This window comes from Hemibagrus wyckioides, linkage group LG23 (genome assembly GCF_019097595.1).
Source record: "Hemibagrus wyckioides isolate EC202008001 linkage group LG23, SWU_Hwy_1.0, whole genome shotgun sequence".
In the NCBI taxonomy this organism is placed as follows: domain Eukaryota; kingdom Metazoa; phylum Chordata; class Actinopteri; order Siluriformes; family Bagridae; genus Hemibagrus; species Hemibagrus wyckioides.
In genome coordinates, this window is record NC_080732.1 from 17,185,310 (window position 1) to 17,209,241 (window position 23,932).

The window sequence follows — 23,932 nt, forward strand, 5'->3', positions numbered from 1 at the left end:
CGCGCCAGGGATCCGAAGCGAGTTCTCTAAACTCAAACTAATGAAGCCTTCGGCGTTCCATCCAAAGCCACGCCTAAATGAGTTGAGTTTTAAAGACAGCTTCGACCTAATGACCACTGACTACACCTTTAACTAGTTAATTCTTTTTTTTTTTCTTTAAACACATTACTGGTCACTGGAATAATCGCACTGAAGAACCTCGAGTACTAGTTATACAAGTTTTATGAGGGACATTCCTCCCTTTGGCTAATCGTTTACATGTGAAAAGGAACTGGAGAAACACCGATTCTCGGTTATCTCTGTCGGGACGTTCCGTCTGAATGTTTCCCGACGTAGCGTCCGCTCTAACGTTCTACGTGAAATATGGAGATAAATTGTTTTGCTTGCTTCAAATTAAGGCAGACGTAAGATTCAGATTAAAGATTAAGGTAGGTGTCAAATGTTGTGGTTTAGAGAGAGAGAGAGAGAGAGAGAGAGAGAGAGAGAGAGAGAATTTGAAAGCGAGCTCTAAATCCACCGCGGATGAAAGATACTCGTATATGACTGACCAGACTCCAGCGCAGTTTCTATGTCCACATGACCTCCCACTATGGGCACGTTTATAAAAGTCTTCTTTATGAAAGAAAAATTAATCCAACACAGTCTGTACATCGTTAACAAACACGTCTCGAAACACGCTTTTGGGAATCTGTCGTTGCACATGAAAGTGTGGCCTAGGGATGATGCAGTTTGGCTCTTTTTTTAATTTTACATTTTTTCCTCTTTCTTTCCTCCTGCCGTCTTTTTCTGGATCTCTGGATCACCCCACACAGTCCCGGTCCCTCCCGGAATCCCGGCAGGATGAATTCTGGGATGTGCCGCCGTCGTGTCGCGGTGCTCTCGTAACCCGCACGATCACCTGGAGTCCGAGTCGCTGGTGTCTGAGGAAGAGGAGTCAGAGGAGGATGAAGAGGAGTCGGAGCTGGAGCTGCTGGCACTCAGGCGGGCGGGCATGGAGTGCGGCTCGGTGCTCACGCTGGCTTTCTCCACTGCGGAAGAGGAAACACGGTCAAGTTTACTCATCACCTATTCACTATAACAGCGCTGGTACCTAACTAGCAGTTTAACTGGTTATGAGAAGCGTGGTTGTATTTTTGACCCCAGAAAATCTGCATTGCTTGTGAGGCATAAAGACAACCTTCTGCTTCGTTTTATCGTTCTATTCATAAATACGCCCGATTTTTAGCTTCACTCGCTCCCAGCTATGTGTGAGCTTGACCTTTACGCCGCTAGTTTCAGGTTGATTTGCGCAAAAAGTTCAAGCACGCAACTTTACTACTGGAAGGGTGATCTACAAGGCCCACTGCTATTATAAACAAGTTCAATGTTTCAAATATTTGGAATTCCTTTGACTCCGTTTGTAAATCTCCTGTTATCATTCACCATCAAGACTGATGTGAGATTCAAAAGAACACTGAGGGTGAGAAACTGCGGCGAACAGAAAAGCAAATGTTCAAACCGCATGAGCTGCTTTAATCACTATAATCGTGATTTTGTCCAATACCAATGATAAGGCAGAGATGTAAGCATTTTTCAAATAACAGAATAAACGGATTCAAATCTCACCTTTGGGTTTCTGAGGCTTTTTGACGGAGTTGAGCTGGCCGCTGACATCCTGCAGCCTTCTCTCCAGCTCCCTTCTCTTCTCCAAAGCCAGCTCCTCACGAGACTTCCCACTAGCTGGCTTCATCACTACACACACACACACACACACACAGTGTGTCAGGAACAAGTCCATCACCTCTGCTACCTCTCACAGTAAAACTTTAATTTAGACACATTTCCTAAATAACCATGAGCTGCGTTATTGGGGGCGGAGTCAGCTAGAATCGTGATTTGATGACGCAGAGTGTCCATGAAATCTTACCGTAAGGTTTCCGCGGCTTTTTGCGCAAGCAGCTGGTGACGTAGCTCTCGAGTTCACGCAGCGTCGACGGTTTGAGCGTCTCGAAGTCGATCTCGATCTCCTCGGGGTTGGTGTCGCGCAGCGAGGGCTCGCGGGATTGGATGATGTGCACGACGCGGCCAAGCTTGTCTCCCGGCAGCTTGTTGATGTCCAGGCTGAGCTGGCGCTTGGCGTCGTAGCTCATAGGCAGACCGTCCTCTTCCTCCTCCGAGTCGTACTGCGGTATCGGCGGGGCGGGAGCCGTAAAACGAGCCGCGCTCGGTAAAGCCTTCTTAGTCGTCCTGAAAAAAAAGAAAATATAAATAAAAAATAATAATAAATAAATAAGGCGATGATAATACATACAGTAATGTGAAGCTTAGTTACATAAAAAATAAAAGGTACTTCCAAAATGAATTAAATTAATGCAATTAAAAATTACAAGGGTAATATTACAAAAAGGTATTAGTAAAAATTAAAAAATAAACACATATGTAAATATTACAAAAAGTAAGGGTAAGAAATAATATAAAGAATATTAGAACTATCAATAAAAGTAACATACAATAGGAACAACTATTTAAAAAATAAATCAATAAAATTCAAACTAAAAATAAAAATTATTTTAACTATTATGATGACCGTGATTTTGACTGTAAATGTGCACATTATCGATTAAAAATAAATAAGTAAAATGTATTAATCAAGTAAAAGAATTCAGACTGATGCAAAGAAAAGGTTAATACTGTGGTCTGGTTACACCTGATGATGAACACGACTCGGTTGCTGAAACAAACGTCTTACTTGTTGCTCTTGCTGTTCTTCTTGGCAGGAGCTTTCTTGCTCTGAGTGGACATGGACGCCATCTTGCTGGATTTGCTCTTGGTCACTTTGGTTACTTTCTCCCTCTCCCTCTCGTTGCTCCGGCCGCCTTTGCGCTTCTCCGGCTTCTTCTTCTTCTTCTTGTCCTTCTTCTTCTCTCGCTTCTTCTTGGGTTTGATGATGGGGCCTGACGAGAGCGCGGCTAACTGCTCGTGCACCGCCCGCAGCTGCGAAGGGACACACAGCGTGGGTTTGTGGGTTACGGGTAATTAGACATATATAATAAGACTGGAGAAGTGTGTGTGTGTGATTTTGTTCATACCTGAGTGCACACTTGGTCCTGTAGCTGGGCCAGGCGCTGCGCTCTCTCCTCCTCGCTGTCCGAGCTCGGGCTGCTCTCGCTGCTCGGCTCGCTGTCGCTGCTCGGCTCGCTTTCCGACGAAGAGGAGGGAGACGACGAGGATGACGAAGACGACGAAGACGACGAGGACGAGGAGGAGTGCTGCAAGCCCATAATGCCCACGTTACGGCCCAGTGAGGTCGGCGCCAAGCCTTCTTCCTCCTCCTCTTCCTCCAGGACCTCATCGGGCATCTTTGCGAAGCGGAACTCGAACACGTCCTGAAAGAAAATCATTTTAAAATAATGTTATAAAAATTTTAAAAAGCTGTAACTATGTAAATAATTATCACAGTGGTGACAAGTTAATAAGTGTTATAACCACTGAAGAAGCTGTTTACAGCAAAAAAAAGGACACATGTTTAGGAAAAATTAATAAAGAGGAAAAAATCTGGAATGGTGTGTGTGTGTACCTGCAGTCTGCGTGCCATGGCCACCACATCGTGCTCAGGTGGATTGTACTTATAGCAGTTGGAGAACATGAGCCTCACATCAGCGCTGAACTCCTGTGAGTCCCTGTACTCCCGCTCGTCCATCTTCCTCTGGGGTCAGACAGAGAAAATTTAGAAATCTGTACCTGAGAGTACATTAACTTTATAAGATCTTATAAGCGCACAAAACTGACCTTGATGGTGCTGAGGTCCATGGGGTGCTTGATGATGAGGTGGTAGTCGTGCAGGCCGAGCAGCGACGCGTCGACGGGTTTGTAGAAGGGCCAGGCGTAGGCCGCGTGCTTCTTACTCAGCAGCTCTTTCAGGATGGAGCTGCAGTATCTCAGCTGGCCGCTCAGCTTGGTGCGGTGACGCGGCGCGCTCTTCGGCCTGGCCAGCTCGGGCAGGTCTTTGCGCGGGGGTTTGATGGGACGCCGCGGCACGGATCGTCCCATGACGGGCTGCAGGTGCACGGGCTCGCTCACGCCCATGCCGCACGTCAGGCTGGGTACAGGCGAGAGCGAGAGAGCGCCACGACCCTTACCCATACCCATAGCACGGCCTGCGGGGGGCACGGGGAAACCTGTGGTGCTCGGGGTGGTGGTGTCCGCTTTACGCTTCACACCTTTCTTCTGCAAGTAGGAAAAAAGGAAAGAGATTCAGCTTTAGGATGTTGACGATAATGTTGCTTCTCACTAAAAATAGAGAGTCAAGAGCAAGAGTCATTATCTAAGGAGGCCTACGGGTTAAAAAATAAAACATGTTCATAAATAAGTCATTTCAACCCATTTTGGACAGGCGTCTACGGCACTCCACAGAAACTTCAATTCAGTGTCATTTTTTCCTTCAATCCTAGCCGATCAGTGCTGAACTAAACAGATCCTTGGACTAACAGTCGAGACTTGATGTGAATCGTGCTGGACAAATAACTATCGTCCAGTTAAAGAGTGAAACAGACGACAGGACAAACCTAATTTCTTTGCTGATTTGATCGGAGTGCGCGATGCAGGACCGGCGACAATAATACTGAAGTGAAATAAATGAAGTGCACCATGAACACTTCCCTATTTGAAGTATCAGGCCCTGTTTCACACAGTCAGGAGAGGAACATAGCGCAACCTTTGCTTCGATTCTTTATAGACATTAAAAAAGGGATATTTTCTGTTTATGCAAATTAGAAGGCTATAAATAATTTATTGTGTTTGTGTTATATCCCAGCATTTTCCTACTACAGTACACTACTGTATTTGTAAGTCAGTACCTTAGCTGTGGGCTGTGTGGGGGGCAGAGTCATGATAGGAGGAGGAGGAGGCGGAGGGGGAGGAGGTCCAGGTTTACTGAGCATCATGTGAGGAGAGCCGGAAAACATGGAGTCCGGGGTGTCGGGAGAAGAGGGCGAATAGGCGGATTGGGACACAGCTGGGACCTGCTGAGCTACACTCAGACTGCCTCCTGAGAGAGAGAGTGAGAGAGAGAGAGAGAGAAATAAGATGATATTATTAGGTAAGAAACACTAATTTGATGTTGCAAGACGTGTAATACTCCCTGGTGGAATAAACATGTTTTTTCCGACCACAAACAGTGTAAAAGAAACAATTAGCAGAAACACACTATTAATAGTGTAATGACGGGCCTGAAGACACCTTTGAGGTCATCCAACGATAACATCAGCTCATTCAGTGCTAAATGACAGGATTATCACCATGGGAGAGTCGTAAAGTACACAAGTTTAATTCCAGTAACTGATTCTACCCAAACAGAGAAGATTTTTAACTGACTTAAAAATGAAATCTCTCATAACCACTCATCAGAGCTTTCCTTTTTCTTTGAAGTAAACATGCCATCTGAATCCGTTTATAAAATCGGTCAGAAACTGATAGAGTCTGCTCAATATTTGATTTGATATAAACTCTTGCTATAAATTTCGTCACCCATATCATATACACTATATTGCCAAAAGTTTTCCAAATCATTGAATTCAGGTGTTGTTTTTCAGGGGTTGGACTCTGCTTCTTAGTTCCAGTGAAAGGAACTCCTAACGCTTCAGCTTCATACCAAGACATTGGCTAAAAGTTTTGTAAACCAAAAAAACTTTGTTTTTTCTTTTACAATCTGAAATGACCGACAGTCATCGGTTTTAATGCTGCATTTAGTGAACGCAGCATCTTGCACCTCAGGCCACGCCCACATGTAGTAGAGTCATGGCACTCCCAAAAAATAGATAAACACAGGATGATGATGTGATGTCACAGATGTTCAAAAACGTTTTCTGAATTTGAGTTCGACTCGATTAGAAAAGTTGGAGCTCGGAATGACATCAATTTTTTACATTCAAGAATTTTCCGAGCAACAAGCAGCATTGAAGACGTGTCCCAAACACCACAACAGTTAGATGTTATAAATTACAAGTTTTCAGAATTGCTCGTATCCAGGTAGAGCGCTTCGAGCTGAGCAAAATTAGTCACATTTTCTTCACAAATGCGTTCTTATTCGATATCTTAAAACGAAGGTTTTTTTTCAGCAATATGAATAAACAAGCGCTCCAGCCCCCACCTCTTCCTCGTCGTGATTTGGCCGTCTTGATTGCTCGGCCCCTGGGTGCAGGAGGAGGCAGCTCGATCTCCTCTTGGGGCATCTGAGCCACCTTCTGCAGAAAGACCTTCTCCAGAGACTGGGCCATCAGCACGATGTCGTCAGTGGGCTAGGTCACAAATCACACACTCATTACTTCCTGTTATACTTTTTTTTAACACATCCTGCTCTGCGCAATTTTTCAGGCATGGGAGAGACGGAAGCTACACGGAAACACAAGACTCCCTAAATAATTAACCCATGCTGCACTGGGGGAAAAAAACAATGAGTAACCAGTGGAAACTAGCGCTGTAGTGAACCTCAATGGGGGATTCTCATTTCCGTGTGTGTGTGTGTCTCTCTCTCTCACCTTGTTGTAGATGTAGCAGTTGGTGAACATGGTGTTGAAGTCCTGGATGCACTCGCTGGCGCTGCGGTAGTAGTTGTTCTCCAGCCGTTTCTTGATGGTGCCCATGTCCATGGGCTGCTTGATGATCTTGTGGTAGTCCTGGGACAGAAAACACGCCGTTAGGGAAATGGTCAGCAGTTCGTCATCTCCTTAAACGCCCACATTTGATTGATCAGAGAAGGCGTCTTCGATGTACGAACTGATAAATCTTAACAAAAGCATGACTTCTTTCTCGCAAAACAGATACATTGCCCAGTGTTGTTTTTTTCCACTATAAGAACGATAAACGAAATTTTCACTTGCACTGACATGCTCCATGTTTGTTTTTCTGTCCTCCAGCATGGGACATATATATATATATATATATATATATACACACTTTATTATTAATTCTTAACAGGATTTGTTACTCATATTATGGCTCATGTCCTATTAATTGTTTGTTTCTTTTCATTTAATCTAGGGACCAGCCGTTATTACTACTCCAGGACCAAAATATTATTTATTTATCGTTTATGGACCGATTCCTCAGCCAGAGGATTTTTATTTATTATTATTTTGGTTCAGATCCACCCTCAAAGGCAGGAGTCTTCGATCTTATCCACAAGGCCTTCTGGACTCCACCTGTTTAATCAGTTGATCTTGGTTTCCAATCAGCTATGGAGTGCATGTGCTACGTGGCTGGAATGAAAGCCTGCGGCACGTCTGAAGATCTCGGCTCAAAGGCGTTATCTTTATCGATTTTGAGCCTGGTGCACAATCCAGAGTTTGCTTATTAAAATAAAAGATTTGTCAGACGTTTGCTTCGTATTTGATCTGGTGCTTTTTTCTGTAAGTAAGACAGTTTCTTAAAAGACGTTTAAGGATATTTTAGTCCGATTCCTACAGCATTACACCCCGCGACCGTATGAAGCACACACTCACGGGCAGGTTGAGACGGACGGCGTCCACGGGCTCGTGAAAAGGCCAGGCGAAGTGATGACGCCACAGCGCCTTCGTCACCACCTTCTGGAGGTACTGCAGCTGGTTGGTGGCGCGGCCCTGGCGGTTCGGGTCCTTCACAGGGAGGTGCTGAGAGGGCGGCGGCCCCGCTACAGGCGTGGGGGCCAGGGGCAGGCCGGGGCCCTCGAAGCCCTCATAGAGTAGAGAGGGTTTGCGGATGCGTTTGCCCGGGTTGGCTGCGCTTGACTCCATGGCGCCCGTCATGACAGACCTGCTGTGGAGAGAGAGAGAGAGGGGGAGAGAGGGACAGAAAAAAAAGATGTATGAGGGGGGGAGAGAGAGAGAGAGAGAGAGAGAGAGAGAGAGAGAGAATAGTTTGGTTTCTGGAGCAGGGAAATTATTATATAGGACGATGTACAGAAGGCCTGGAGCCACCTTCTCATAATATATAAAAGATTAAAAAATAAATAAATAATAGTTAAAAGAATAACAGAAAACACAAACACTGTTTAACCCGTGAACCTGAGCGGTCTGACAGCATGATGATTAAAGGTTGCACTGAATCATGGTAACGAGACAAGAGCTCCGAATTCAAACTATGTGAAGGTCAACCATCTGCGGTTTGTCTAGTAGATATAAAATAGCGAAACACCGACTCTGCTGCAGACCAAACACCAAACGCTAGCGATAATACTGACTAGAAGAGTGTGTGAAGAAAAGTGTGTAATTTGAGACAGGGCTCAAGTTTGTTCCGTCTCTTCGAGCTCTTTCACACCTATTAGTCCGTCTCGAGTCTGGATGAGGAATCTGATACCGTGGACTCCTTACGTTATTTTGATTTGGTTTGGTTCCTCATGATACGTACTTTCTCACAAACCCAAAATATTTGTTAAAAAAATACAGAAATATAAATAAAACGCTAAGTCGTCTCTCTGTGAATTAGCAGGAAACATTCGGTGTTTCACATACAGAGTTTATTTTCTATTTTGTGTTTGCTTTTCCAAACACTGAGAACATTCCCACGGCACCACAGCTCGGTCCGTTGGCTCGGTTTAGCAGCTAAAAAAATAAAATAATTTGAATAAACAGAAGACAAACATTTCAGCGTAATTGTGTAAACAGCTAGATTCATCATAATATCTTTTCCCCAGAGAAATCCAAACACAAATGTTTAAGGCATAAAATCGGACCTAGCGAGTCGTCCGAAACACTGGATCTGTATCCGGTTTTATCTGGACATCCGTGGCAATGGAAATAAAGTATTTCTTGTGTGTGTAATATATATATATATATATACATATATATATATATATATATATATATATATATATATATATATATATATATATATATATATATATACACATATACATATATATATACATATATATATATATATATATACATACACACACACAGCTAGGCAAAAAACGTGAAGCTTTCACAGCTTGATGGACTGAAAGTGACCGACGACAGATTTTGCATGTGAACACAGCAAACAAATTGTGTTACAGCAAGTCCTCATGACATCTAGGTTTTGCATAACCTGGTAACAAATGGATTTAAAAAAATAAATAAAATCAGCTGTTAAGAGTTAGACTAGAAAGATTTGTCGATCGAACCTTAAATAAATCAAGATTAAAATGAAAACCTTGGTGCTGTATATGATAGAGCTGTAGATATATCAACGTTCTTATGATAAAGCTAGAGATATCCAAGGGGTTAACAAAAAAATTCTACGACAGAGAGAGAGAGAGAGAGAGAGAGAGAAAGAAATATATCCTGAAGTTTACCACAAAAACCAAGTGTATCTGGATGTCGGTGATGTCAGAGCTATTTTTGTCCAGATGTGCTCTGAAAGAGTCCATCATGTGTGGAACTTAGTGACTAGACAACTAGCAGCTTAACTAGCCTGAAAGATCTCACACACACACACCCCTCCCCTCTTGATTTCTACTGACTGACAAGAGCAAGCGAAATTGACCACCAACAGAAATGTCTATCAGATCCCCTGCCCTTTCCCCTTCGGTGAACTGTAATGAATTGTGGACGGGCGCGGTTTTCGAGTGTCTCCTACATCGCCATAGAAACGATGCATACATTTTGGCACCTTTTATTTAACACGCAAAAGTTCTTCCTGCTTTGGAAAACCTCGGTTAATTACACGCTATATTTATTTCATTAGGTTAATTGGGGTGGTCATTGTATCAAACCGAGGTCAAAGGTGAATCTGCTTCTCCATTACAGGAACATTATTTGCGTCTCACATATCGTCATGGAAACCATAAATCAGATACCAAAGCTATACCAAAAATTTTGGCACCTCCAATGATGCATTTTTTTGTTTTTTGTTTTTTAAAAAAAGGGGGATGTTTGTTTCTAATCTTTATCTTCCACTAAAATAGAAAGCAAACACACTTCTGTCGCGTGACTCCTTCGATGGCCCCGCCCCTTTCACCTATCAGTAAACATGTATGTAAACAAATCAAACCCGCACGTCACGTGCCACTTTCTGATCAGGTAAACACATAAGATATTAGCTTTCCACTGACAACTCGCGTGGTTTGTTGTTGTTGTTTTGTGTTTTTTTTTTTTTTTTTTTTACATTAATTAAACATCTAACCGAAGGCTAACCGTCTTGTTAGCACGCTAACGCGTCCGAATTCACAATTTTAATCCCAAAATATCAGCAGACTAACACGATGTAAAGGGAAGGTATTTACGTAACTAGCTAACTTAGTCATAACAGCTGTGTCAGTACTGCATGTTCAGATGGTGGCCGCATCCCAAATGCCTCCTCTCCTTGGTGAAGTGCACTACGTAGAACGCGGAATCGAGCGTTTCGCACCCTTCTTAGGGCACGTATCGAGGGGGGCACGTAGCCGATTGAGATTGGCCCGATAACGCGGCTAAAAGCAAACAACATGTCGAAAACGCTTTCTAAAATAAAAACGACTTAAAATCGATTGCGCTGAAAATCTGGAACATTAATAAATGTAGAAAAAAGATCTAGCCTCGATGGTGTTTTACACGAATATTAAAATAATAATAATAATTTTGTTTACACACGTCTGTATTTAAAACGATTTAGTCACCTTAGTTAAGTCGAAAAAACACCCCGTACCGATCCGAAACCGCTCAATATTGTTTAGAAATAGTTCGTAGGGTGTTAATAGCTGTTATTTCACAGCCCTATGTAGTGCACTACGATCACATGGAGCCATTTGGGACTCAGCCACTAAACAACCCCAAGCCGCTTCGTCCTTTTGTGCTCGGCAATAAATTACTACAGCTAATCTTTTTTTTTTTACAAAAACAGAAATATTTACCTGTCAATAGACGGGTTGACCGCCGCCTCCATGTGGATGAACCGAGGTTTATTTTTATTGTTATTTGAGCGGTTTCGGTTTTTTTGTGTGTGTGTGCGGGAGCTCAGTTTTATTGTCATTCACCGATAGAGTCCAAGAAGCAAATGGCGCCTTTCGGTTTCCGCCCTCGGAGGTTTTAAATAGCAGCCGCGTTCGGGCCTATCACGTCACAGTCCCGCCTTCCAGCGTCAAACACTATTGGCTAACCCGGGTGCCATTCAAACAAGGATCCTGCCCGCTTACACAATGGCGGAAGTTCGTCAGCAAGTCGTTACTCAACTCAGGGTTGCCATCTAGAGCTTATACTGTAAACACCGAAGGCTGCGCTAGCATTAGCACGCGCCTCCGCTTAGGTTATTTTTTGTTTTTTGTTTTTTTTTTTTGGCGGGGGAAATATTTCATTACTAATGTTCTGGGAATGTTATGGTGGGAACTTTAAAACAACGTTCTCTTATGGTTGTATAGGCGTTGTTTATTTTCGTCGCTATAAAGTTCTAGAAACGTCTCTCTAAAACATTCTCTCGTGGGCTTGTAACAGGAAGTTTGCCACGTTTTATATCAGTATATTATAATGATATTTATAAATAAATACTTTCCTGCAAAATCCCAACAAGTCTCTGATTGTCCTAGGAGGCAATAATTAATTGTGTGTGTGTGTGTGTGTGTGTGTGTGTGAGAGAGAGATACACTACTTTGCCAAAAGTTTTGGGACACCCCTCCAAATCACTGAATTCAGGGGTTGGGCTCGGCCCCTTAGTTCCAGTGAAAGGAACTCTTAATGCTTCAGCTTCATACCAAGACATTTTGGACAATTTCATGCCCCCAACTTTGTAGGAACAGTTTGGGGATGACCCCTTCCTGTTCCAACATGACTGCACACAAAGCAAGGTCCATAAAGACATGGATGAGTGAGTTTGGTGTGGAGGAACTTGACTGACCTGCACAGAGTCCTGACCTCAACCTGATAGAACACCTTTGGGATGAATTAGAGCGGAGACTGTGAGCCAGACCTTCTCATCCAACATCAGTGGCTGACCTCACAAATACGCTTCTAGAGGAATGGTCAAAAATTCCTATAAACACACTCCTAAACCTTCTGGAAAGCCTTCCCAGAAGAGTCAAAGCTGTTATAGCTGCAAAGGGCGGGACAACTCCATATTACATTCATGTGCATGTAAAGGCAGATGTCCCAAAATATAGTTTATGAGGAAGTTTAATATAGTTTATGGCAATATAGTTTATGAGGAAGAAACCTTGAGAGGAACCAGGCTCAGAAGGGAACCTCATGCTCATTTGGGTGGCACTGGACAGTAAATAATGTCCTTTCTATGAGAGCTCCTGAGGAACTAACAGGTCAGTGTAGTTCTGAGTTCGTTATAGACACTAATTCCTTGCTGTCACAAGCTGACAGATGCAACAGCAGTTCAGAGACGGTGTGAAGTGGTTCTGTCCACAGCAGTACCCAGGTCACAAGCAGATTTAGTACGGTTGTGTCCACCTGGGAAGCTCAAAATAAATTCGCAACACAGTCATCTTCATTTTCGGTGATATTTTAATTGGTAGAAGTACTAAGCAAGTACAACAAAAAATCTTAACATACAGTGATCTTTCAGTGGCTTCGAAATGAAAAAAAAAAGTTGAAAAATTTTTGTTTTCAATTTTATTTTTGTTAAAAAAAAAAAAAAGAGTATTTTTTTATGTTTTTATATTTTTATTTTTTATTTTTATTTTCATGTTCTGGGATTTATGATTGGAAATAAACTTTTGTATTATCTTCTTGATGGTTGTGATATTTACACCTAATTTAAAAATCCTAAAATGTACAAACACTTCATACAAACATCGGATGTCGAGAAAACTTCAGGACAACAAGGAGCGAGTTAGATATAAGTTATGTTATACCTTCTATGTAGTAATAACTTAACAGTCACTGGATTCATTTTGCTAAACTCTAAAACCCCTAAAGAAAACACAAATGATTTATATAGTTGTTGGAGAAAACAGAAGCTCATAAGCAGTGTTTGACATGTTCATGAAGCACTGCTTAAGCATTCATGAGCGTTTTATGCCAGTATTCCCAAGATTACCAGAGATAAATGAGTCATCTCTACCTTTCTTATCATATCCGAGGAAAATATTGGCAATCCCGTTGTATTTCCACATGGAAGTTTGGTTAGTGGTTGATAAGTGTTAAAACTGTTATTTTAGACATACGAAGCTTAATAATTCTAATAATTCCCCAAAACATTTGAATGCACTGTTGATATTTCTGATAGTTTCATCTCATTTCAGTGTCTCAGTGTCTTCACATTATCTGTATAAAAGGATTAACAGCTATGTACCAGCTAATAGGAACCATTTTATTCCAACATGCAGCCTTGTCTGCTTTCTTAAGGGACATTTATTTAACATTTGTGAAAGGAGTCTCCAGAGTCAGGACTCAAGCTATAATTAACGTCAAGATAAACCTGACAGAATGACTGTTGGGGCGGTGGTAGCTCAAGTGGTTAAGGCTCTGGGTTGTTGACCAGAAGATCGGGCCAACAAGCTGCCACTGTGGGGGCCCTTGAGCAAGGCCCTTAACCTAACCTGCTCCAGGGGCGCTGTATCATGACTGACCCTGCGCTCTGACCCCAACCCCCATGGATGGGATATGCAAAGAAAGAATTTCACTGTGCTGCAATGTATATGTTACAAATAAAGACAATGTAACTTATAACAGTCTGCTATAACATATGCGATAACGATAAAATGTAACTAGAAACGGATTAAAAAGGATGAAAATTATTATTTTCCTATAACATCGAACGTTTTATTCCTGTGTGTATATATTTTATGCGCGTTCATCTGCTTTACTGTTATTCTAAAGGGATAAGCAACTCTAACTAATTCTCAGTGTAATACTCCTCACCATAAATAAGTTAACTTCACCTCATAAGGTATACATAACTGTTTAGATCAAGATTCTTAAAGTTTTGTTGATTTAAACGTCATGATAAGAGTTTATGCAGGATGTTATAAAGGTGCTATGTAGATGGTAGACACCCTTCGTAAACATCAGTGTCATCTTGTGAATACTGGCATATTTGTTTCACGTTTGAATTTCTGTGCCCTTGTGCGTTGGAGGGGTTTATTCAACAGGAATCACATTATCGTTAGCTTGTGAGAAATTGGGCATTTTCAGATGAAGGTGGATTGTAGAGTGTGATAAATACACATAGAGTTGGAGGTTTAGTTGTTTTCCTGAGCGTTACGATGGAAGCTGGTGTTCTGAAGCCGGACGAATTCGGCGTACGGGCCGTTGTTCTTCTGCAGACTGTCATGGGTGCCCTGCTCCACCACCTTTCCCCCCCGCAGGAACACCACCTTGTTGGCTAACTCCACACCGCTCATCTTGTTGGTAATGAGCAGCACGGTGCGACCGTTCGGATTGGTCAGGAGGGCCTGGTGCACCTGAGGGCAGAACGGTTACATTTTAGTGTGATGGATAAAAGGGGGATAGATTGTGGAAATCATGTGATTAACGATCTTCCAGAGACAAGAAAGGTGCTAGGTCTGTGCTATTAGCTTTACTGTATAATAACAAACAAACAAACCAGCAAATAAATGAGTCTAGACACCTTGACATAATAATAATAATAATAATAATAATAATAATAATAATAATAATAAGATGGAATTATTACAAATATAATTTACCCTTTTTTTCTATAATCATAAATAAAGAAATATATACTAGTAATAAAAATTAAACATATGTAGAGTTAAAAGAATGGAGGTTTGGAAAAAAATCTGGAAAATCATTTCCAGAAACTTTTGGAAATGAAATGAAACGTAAATATATTAAAACAAATTCAAATAATTAAAACAAAAAACAAAACAAAAAGAAAATGTTGAGTGTTCATTATTTTTGCAATTATTATTTTTGTTATTATTATTTATTTATTTATTTTCAATTTATACTATTATTTTAAAGACATTTTGACACTCTGTAGTTTCAGCTCCTGACACCTTGATCTACCACATCCAGACATCTTCAAGGCAACATTTAACATTTAGGAAGAATAGAGATGTATGTTACCATATGCTCACTCTCAGCATCCAGGTCACTGGTGGCATCGTCTAGAATGAGGATCTGCGGCTTCCGGATCAGGGCTCTCGCTATGGCTATTCGCTGCTTCTGACCTCCGGATACTTCATCTCCCTTTTCTCCGGCATCTGGAAAATACGAACCAAGACACTGAGAACCAATAGCAATGTACACTGACCAGGCATAACATTATGACCACCTGCCTAATATTGTGTTGGTCCCCCTTTTGCTGCCAAAACAACCCTGACCCGTGTCAAACTCGCTCAAATCCTGTCCATTTTTCCTGCTTCTAACACATCGGATCTGAGGACAAAATGTTCACTTGCTGCCTAATATATCCCACCCACTAACAGGTGCCATGATGAGGAGATCATCAGTGTTATTCACTTCACCTCTCACTGCTCACAATGTTACGGATGATCGGTGTACCTGGTTATTATGTGAATGGTTATTTTTACACTTGTATGGTTTATCCAAAAAGAAATTGTTACAGTTCGAGATACGATTCCACCATTAGATAATAATGCATGGAAATCTTAGAAACTAATTGTACCAATATTAAGCTTTTACACTGCAAATGTAATGTTTTTATGATATCATCTGACTGCGGCTTATTATTAACGTAAATCATGGAGAGAATATTAATTAAACAAAAATTAATTAAAATGAACCACTGAGTCCATCAAAGTACAGGATGGACATCGTGTCAAGGAAACAGGAAGCAAATGATATAGTTTAAAAGCAGACTGAACTGATAAACATCTCATGAGATGGATCCACTCACTGGTGTCGTAGCCGTGTGGAAAGTCACTGATGAATTTGTGAGCGAAGGCTTGTTTGGCAGCCTCGTACATCTCTTCATCAGTAGCGTCTGTTTTCCCGTATTTGATGTTCTCTCTCATGGAGCGGGCGAACAGTACGGGCTCCTGGGAGACCACGCTGATCTGTAGGGTTCATGAAAATGAAGACGTTATACGTTGCAAAAAAATGATAAAACATCAGGCTACAGTGGTCAAATCACCGGTTATTAAATTTCACATCAGGATGATTTTCATTTAAAAAGATCTACTTAAATGTTAAAGACTAACGAGTAAAAAATACCCCAAAGTCCGGCTTTAAATGTTGGATCACATGCTGCAAATGTTTTCTGTATTAAAAAAAAACATGCGTACTATTACCTTCTCATGCAGATACTGATCCTTGTAGTCGTTCAGCGGATGATCGTCCAGCAAGATCTTTACATCCGGGGGCTGGTAAAACCTCTCCAGCAGCCTGACTATGGTGCTTTTTCCGGCATCAGCTGGACCTACCAGAGCGGTGACCTCTCCCGGCTTCAGCTCCAGAGAAACGCCCTGTAGACGAGTTGAAAAAAGGCCACAGGGTTTGGTCGGGCATCAGATGCAGAGACAATGTCGGCTTCTCGATTGGTCAAAAGGTGGTCATTAAATTTCCATAGTTGCAGGACAAATCACAGGGCTATATAAATACGCTTTTTATGCTTTAATACATTCCTAAATATCATTTCTATAGTAACAACTCACAGAGGGAATTATGAGCACACCTCATCATGTTACTACTGTTAAATCTCCTCTTTAATGAGACCTTCTCATGTTTAAAAACGTTACAGCTTCACCCCTGCCTGTTACAAGGCACTGACACTGGAGCTACTGACACTGAAAAAAGAGGAAATGATTATATCGCTTTATAAATATCCTTTCATTTTCGACTAGCATCTGTTTGTTTCACACCTCGTCACCTCCACACCGTTATACACCCTCAGTGAATTTTATCGTAGATGTGAGCCACACAGAAAAACGTTTAAATGCAAATGAATGTCCTCAGATAACCTCATATAACTCACATCCAGAACGCGCTCGTTTGGCCGTGACGGATACGCAAAAGTGACGTTGTTGAAGCGCACGTGACCCCTGAGCGTCTTGGGAGCTAGGGAACCTTCAGGAGGAACATCAGGCTTCCGGTCCACGTACTCGAAGATCTTCTCTGAGGCGCCGACGGCTTTCTTCACCCGAGGGTAATAGGACATCATAGCCTGTGATAAATGGGTTGCATGATGAGCCGAACGAGTGACGCAGAAATCGAATGAGAAAACGGCGAAATGTAACGCAGCACCAGCTTTACCTCGACAGCGTGACTGAACTGAAGCTCGAACAGCACAAAAGACACCAGATCACCACTGCTCACAGTGTTTCCTGCCACCAGCTGACCTCCATAGTACAGGATACTCACTTTTAAGGCCAGACTGGACATCTGAGTGCAAAGGATTTCAGATGCATGTTAGAAATTTTATATAGTGTAAGTATATAGTTTTATATAGTGTAAAAATCTCTTTAGCATTTTTTACAAGCATAAATTAAAAAAAACTGTTAACTTTCTATATATATATATATATATACACACAATATAGTGTATCTATCTATCTATCTATCTATCTATCTATCTATCTATCTATCTATCTATCTAAGACAGTAAGGTCTTTATCGGCAATTATACAGTATAAATCTACAAATTTATGGGCTATTAAGCACACTATTAAGAAAAAAGAAAAGAAAAACATAACATAAATTAATCAAGAAAGGCTAAAATAAATGTAAATAATTGAAATTTTTTTTTAAAAGGAAATAAAATGTAAATTTAAAACAAAACACAATTTAACACCAACAAATAAATAAATAAATAAATAAATAAATAAATAAATAAATAAATAAATAAATAATAGTAATGATGTGTAGATTTGTGTATCTGAAGTCTTACGCTGTTAGTCCAGGTTGATGCCGCGTAACCAGCTGCTTCCACTTTGTTGAGCGAGTAGGTGTCTTCCAAGCACTTCTTGTATCTCTCTGACTCTCCGTCCTCGTTGGCAAAGCTTTTCACCGTCTTGATGGAGGAGAACGTCTCGGTGGCGACGCTGTTCGATTTGGCCAGAGATTCCTGCACTTTGACCGCATGTGTCTGAGAGAAAACCATCAACAGTGATGAGCGAAGTGACTCATAAAGTCACAATGCACCAAGAAACCGACGCATCTCTGTGATCTATATGCTGCTATGTGGCATTTATTGCTAGCATTCAGCAAATTTTCATGATCAGAGCTAACCTCTGAGAGAAGAGGAATAAAACGGTTGCTTTAGAGGTAATGATTTGTACGATCAGGAATTAAAACCATTGTGTGATTTGATATTGAGGCATATCCATCCACTGTCTATACCCGCTTTATTCCTTATTAGGGTCACGGTGATCTGCTGGAGCCTATCCCAGCACACACTGAGCGAAAGGAAAGGGTACACCCTGGACAGGTCACCAGTCCATCACAGGGCCACACATATAGATAGACAACTGAAGTATTTATACTGTTCTACTATCTTCAGTGCAGAAGCGTTCGAAAGCTTTAACCTTTACTGGCGTGTTTATTTTAAAGGAGTAGTTCCACTTCTACTTAAGAGAAGAATTTGAATATTTGTAACAACTCAAGCTGAGCAGGTTTTGCTTTGGAAAACAGAGCTAACCAAGGAAATCACAAAACCATTTTTGCTGTCTATATCGTTTGCTAAACAAAAGCAATCGGACAGACCTGGTAGAACTTTCCAGAAAACTCCGGGACGATCCAAATGACGGGAAGGCCGAGGATGGTGAAGAGGGACAGGCGCACAGAGAGGAGAAGCATGGAGCCGTAGAGGAAAATCAAACGCATGGTGTACCACATGAGCAGGCTGAGCTCTTCGCTCAGGGACTCGCTCATGTCGTTGGTGTCTTTAGTGATTCGGGACACGAGTTCTCCTGAGGACGCAACACAAACACCTGTATCACTAAACACTGCTGATGTTACTGTAACACTATCAGGGGGTGTGATGATATACTGGTATAAATATATATATATATATATATATATATATATATCATGATAAAGAAATCTGAAATAGTTATACTTTTAACATAGTAGTCTATAGCAGGGCTCAGAGACAATAAAATTTAATTATTGTGATAAATTATGTCTCATTATGCTTTGTCTGAAATAATGTGGCTATTGTGATATACTTATTTTTAAAAATTAATATTGTTTTATATTTATAATTACAAACTGGATTTTTATTTCTGGCATTTAGCTGATGCCGTTATCCAACACGACTGTCATTTTATATCATTTTATACAACTGAGGGTTAAGGGCCCTTGCTCAGGGGCCCAAAAGGACAATCTTGGTGGATCTGAACTTACAACCTTCCCATCAGTAGTCCAATGACTTAAAAAAGTAAATAAATAAAATAATAAAAATAAATAAATAAATTAATTAATTAATAATAATAATCTCTCTTCTTAAGCAAGTTCTTAAATAAAATATTATTTTTATATTACATTTTTTTGATCATGATATAATATTTTTGTCATATTCCCAATGAGCCCTAATGAAAAAAAAATATCTAAGACCTAATAAATAAATTCTGAGATAAAATAAATAAATAAATAAATAACAATGTGACTTTTGCATGAATTAAAGGTATGTGTAAAAAAATAATTTTATTTTTATTTTTTTGCTAAACTCTAATATGCATGCATGTTAGTTACCTGAGGAAGCTTTATCGAAGAAGGCGATTTCCTGTTTCAGCACACACTCGAACACCTGACTCTGGATGGCGGTGTGTATGAGGCTCATGGTGGTGTTGTAGATGAGATCGCACACAAACTCAAACACGGCGCTGACCACAAAAACCATGAGTAATGAGTCGAGGTGTCAGAAAAATGATGCACGTTATAAGTTAATAAGAGAGAGCGAGCTTCCATTCTACAGAAAAATGTAATGTAATTGCTTAACAGCTCTCTGCTGAACACACTGGTGTTAAAGTTCATAGCTGTACCTCATGATGGTCAGGACCGACATGATTTTAATGGCGTTAGCAAAAGCGTCGGGTTCGTCCTCCTTCACAATCCAGTCTGTGATTTTACCCGTGTAGTGTGGAATAGCCATCTCACCTGAGAATCAAAGAGAGAGAGAGAGAGAGAGATAGATAGATAGACAGACAGACAGACAGACAGACAGACAGACAGACAGACAGACAGATAGATAGATAGATAGATAGATAGATAGATAGATAGATAGATAGAAAGACAGACAGACAGACAGACAGACAGACAGATAGATAGATAGATAAATAGACAGATAAAAAGATAGATAGACAGACAGACAGACAGACAGACAGACAGACAGATAGATAGATAGATAGATAGATAGATAGATAGATAGATAGACAGACAGACAGACAGACAGACAGACAGACAGACAGATAGATAGATAGATAGATAGATAGACAGATGGATAGACAGACAGACAGACATAGATAGATAGATAGATAGATAGATAGACGGACGGACGGACGGACAGACAGACAGACAGACAGACAGATAGATAGATAGATAGATAGATAGATAGATAGATAGATAGATAGATAGATAGACGGATGGATGGACGGACGGACGGACGGACGGACGGACAGACAGACAGATAGACAGATAGATAGATAGAAAGAAAGAAAGAAAGAAAGAAAGAAAGAAAGAAAGAGAAAGAAAGAAAGAAAGAAAGAAAGAAAGAAAGAAAGAAAGAAAGAAAGAAAGATATACTTAATTAATCCCTTGAGATATTCTTGTGTTTCAGTCACTTATTCAGAAACAAGATACAACAGACACACACACACACACAATATAAAATATAAAATAAATTAACTAATATTAGTAGCACAGTGCAAATAAAATGTCAATTATTAATTCTTATGATAAACTTTTAAAACTTGTTTTTTGCCCTGCAGTACGGTCTACACACCACTGCTGAGGAAATGAGGACAAATGTTCAGTGTTGCTACAAATTCCTCACTAGAATGATTCAGATCTTTAGAACTGACCTTGTATCTATTTCATTCTTTTTTAACTTTATTTGCATATAAAAGGTCAAAGGATCCAATCTAATAAACTAATGAATGCTGAACAACTCCTGTGCTGTAGATTACGTATAACAGATAATAATATCTAGTGTATTAGTTTCCACGTGTTAAGAGAATTCGAGGTCTGCTTAAAGAAACAGAAAGTGAAGCATTAAAACAAACACAAATAGTTCATAAAATCTTAGGGAATTTCCAGCGCTTATGCAGCACCACACCGTAGCGCCAGCACATGGAGAATAACCGAAACCAAAAGCAACGGCAGCTACATTCTGCCTCGTCTTCCGTTTCAATGTGCCAAAGCTTGTAACTCAATAACACACAGCAACATGAAACACATGGTTGCAGTTTATTACCGAGAGACGAAGCTACCACGAACAGGAGCACCGCCGTGAACCGGCCCCGGTATGGCTTCATGTATCCCAGCAGTCTCTGCAGTGAAGCCTGGCTTTTCTGCTTAGGCTCTACCTTCTTCTTTGTGAGGACGGATGGCACGTAGCGTTCCCACAGAAGCAGCGAGAGAGCCGAAACGGCGTAGCTCTGAATCAGCTGAAAAGGAAATATAAATATATGCTTAAATATACATTAAATATCACAATATTGCATCATATTTACATTTGCTAGCTGATGGGTCACATATATACTTGTTTCTGCACTCATCATATAAATAGTCGATGAAAGAAAAGATGTATCGTCACAAATTATTTCATGTTACACCACGGTGCTGCCGAATTCTTGATTCCTGATTGGTCAGGTGTTGATTACTTCATTTTCTTAACCCACAGGTTTAAATTAAGGAACTGTTTTTAACATGTTATCGGTTCTATGGTTACACAGCTGCCGATCAGGCATAACATTATGATCAGTGCCAGGTGAAGTGAATAAGACTGATGATCTCCTCATCATGGCACCTGTTAGTGGGTGGGATATATTAGGCAGCAAGTGAACATTTTGCCCTCAAAGTTGATGTTAGAAGCAGGAAAAATGGACAAGTGTAAGGATTTGAGCGAGTTTGACGAAGGACCAGATTGTGATGGCTAGACCACTGGATCAGAGCATCTCCAAAACTGCAGCTCTTGTGGGGTGTTCCCGGTCTGCAGTGGTCAGTATCTATCAAAGGTGGTCCAAGGAAGGAACAGTGGTGAACCGGCGACAGGGTCATCTGCAGCCAAGGCTCATTGATGCACGTGGGGAGTGAAGGCTGGCCCGTGTGATCCGATCCAACAGACGAGCTACTGTTGCTCAAACTGCTGAAGAAGTTAATGCTGGTTCTGATAGAAAGGGGTCAGAATACACAGTGCAGGATGGGTCAGGGCTGTTCTGGCAGCAAAAGGGGGACCAACACAATATAAGGTGGTCATAATGTTATGCCTGGTCAGTGTGTATATTGAAAGTTTATGCTTTCTGGTTTCCCTTAAAAACTTTACACAACATTATATGTAACTGTTTAAGGATAAAACGTATCGTAAATCGTTATCATTGTGTGATTGCTTTGTCATAAAGGGAACAAAAATATGCTGCTCTTAAATGATGTTCTAGAATAAATAATCAAACTTTTGGTAGTAATTGTAACTGGATTATTTTTCTGTAACAGCACCTCCCTTATTACCCCCTCACTCACTCCTTGCCAGGTGTGCCAGCCCCAGGTGAGCTCCAGCGTCGACCAGCCGACTGCCCACCGCAGTGTGACGTACACAGGATACACCAAAGTGTGCACAGCTAAGGTCTGGACTCCGCTAGCACACCTCATCCACGCCGGGCTCGACGGGTAGAGAAAGGTGACCAGGAGAAGGGCGATAAACCTCAGCAGTCCTCCGGCCCAGAGAGTAGTAAAGGAATAAGGAACGAGTAGAGGGGAAGGCCGGGTCGCCCCGAACAAGGTCACCACACATACGTCCACGCACAGGAACAGGAAAAAAGACAGGTACGCTGCCATCTTGGCCTTCATTCCCAAACACACTGCAGAAATAACAGAGGTGATAAGAACAGATTGCTAACAAAACTAACTCATTAAACTAACTTATTTACCTCGACTTAAATTTGTTTATATACATATTTACTATAATACTTAATTGCTAACACATTTATACACCTTCTTCTCTAATCAAATATATATGAAGTAAGCTGGATGTTTGTTTAAAACCAGGATATGTTTGTAACTTGTTTGTTATTGTATAATTAATGTATAATAACAACTTATAACACGCAGGCGCTTTCACTTTCACTGCTTATTACTTATTACTGTTTATCCCACTTCTAGCACAGAATCTGTATGAAATATGACTATAATGCGTCATTAAACTGTCCAAATTGCCTTTTTAATATGCTATAAATTAAAAAATGAAGCTTGAGATCATACTTACGTTATGAGAGGCGTTATAACGATGTGAATTATAGCAAACAACGACCTTATCTTCCTCTCCTCCCTTCGATCTCCACGAATAAAAATGAAAAAACTAAATTAAATAATTATCTAAAAACCTAAAATTAAATTTTAAAAGCGATTCTAAGGGCAGATAGATAAAGGTGTCTCGTCTACACACGCCAAACAAGATCTGAACAAACGACAGAAAAAGGTACTAAGAAAAGATCTGGGTCGAATCCTAAATCGCTCCCTGCTTCCTACATAGCTTCACTACCTGTCATGGAAAATAATAGCTTCTGCGCTCGTGCTAGTGCACTACAGATGCTCTACAGGAGCCATTCGGGACCGAGCCTTAATCCAAACGTAGACGAAACCGAAAGTACTTGAAATGGGGGAAAACCCGCTGTTCAATAAAGGCCTCGAAGCATTTAAAAACACGAAAACGACTTACGTGAAGACTTACAGGAAGATTACATGTCCAGAAATTGTCGACTATCAAACAAGAAGCTTTAAAAGGAAGATCCTTGTGGGTAAAGTGGCAAACTGTTTTCTACAAAATGCCCAATGTCCTCGACCAATCAGATACGGTGCAGGAGACAAATGGCGCCATCTCGTGGCCGCCACGTGCAAAACCAACGGTTGCCAGATTGGAACGTTCCCTCTTAGCTAACA

The 23,932-nt window shown here is 40.9% G+C and overlaps 2 protein-coding genes across 6 annotated transcripts; both read right to left on the bottom strand.

Annotated features, from left to right (window-relative positions):
- Positions 1 to 453: 453 nt before the first annotated feature.
- On the bottom strand, positions 454 to 10,965 carry brd2b (bromodomain containing 2b). 3 transcript variants are annotated; one of them, XM_058376601.1, is made up of 12 exons: positions 10,826 to 10,965; positions 7,479 to 7,767; positions 6,516 to 6,653; positions 6,128 to 6,275; positions 4,836 to 5,026; positions 3,769 to 4,206; positions 3,557 to 3,685; positions 3,069 to 3,365; positions 2,729 to 2,973; positions 1,907 to 2,226; positions 1,606 to 1,731; positions 454 to 1,028 (listed from the first exon to the last, which is right to left on the bottom strand). In XM_058376601.1, the coding sequence occupies exons 1-12, from the start codon at positions 10,942 to 10,944 to the stop codon at positions 895 to 897; spliced, it is 2,574 nt and encodes an 857-aa protein (XP_058232584.1). In that variant the 5' UTR covers positions 10,945 to 10,965; the 3' UTR covers positions 454 to 894. The 3 variants fall into 3 exon arrangements, with proteins under 3 accessions (XP_058232584.1, XP_058232583.1, XP_058232585.1); XM_058376600.1 differs by having other exon boundaries at positions 7,479 to 7,770; XM_058376602.1 differs by lacking the exon at positions 10,826 to 10,965 and adding an exon at positions 9,290 to 10,027 and having other exon boundaries at positions 7,479 to 7,770.
- Positions 10,966 to 12,552: 1,587 nt separating this feature from the next.
- tap1 (transporter 1, ATP-binding cassette, sub-family B (MDR/TAP)) lies at positions 12,553 to 23,861 on the bottom strand. Of its 3 annotated transcripts, none has more exons than XM_058376921.1 (13): positions 23,724 to 23,861; positions 22,517 to 22,854; positions 21,252 to 21,444; positions 19,822 to 19,936; positions 19,532 to 19,662; positions 18,542 to 18,747; positions 17,727 to 17,924; positions 17,094 to 17,222; positions 16,816 to 17,004; positions 16,133 to 16,306; positions 15,739 to 15,898; positions 14,946 to 15,082; positions 12,553 to 14,317 (listed from the first exon to the last, which is right to left on the bottom strand). In XM_058376921.1, the coding sequence occupies exons 2-13, from the start codon at positions 22,841 to 22,843 to the stop codon at positions 14,096 to 14,098; spliced, it is 2,181 nt and encodes a 726-aa protein (XP_058232904.1). In that variant the 5' UTR covers positions 22,844 to 22,854; positions 23,724 to 23,861; the 3' UTR covers positions 12,553 to 14,095. The 3 variants fall into 3 exon arrangements, with proteins under 3 accessions (XP_058232904.1, XP_058232903.1, XP_058232902.1); XM_058376920.1 differs by having other exon boundaries at positions 23,712 to 23,850; XM_058376919.1 differs by lacking the exon at positions 23,724 to 23,861 and adding an exon at positions 23,259 to 23,557.
- Between the last annotated feature and the right edge of the window lie 71 nt (positions 23,862 to 23,932).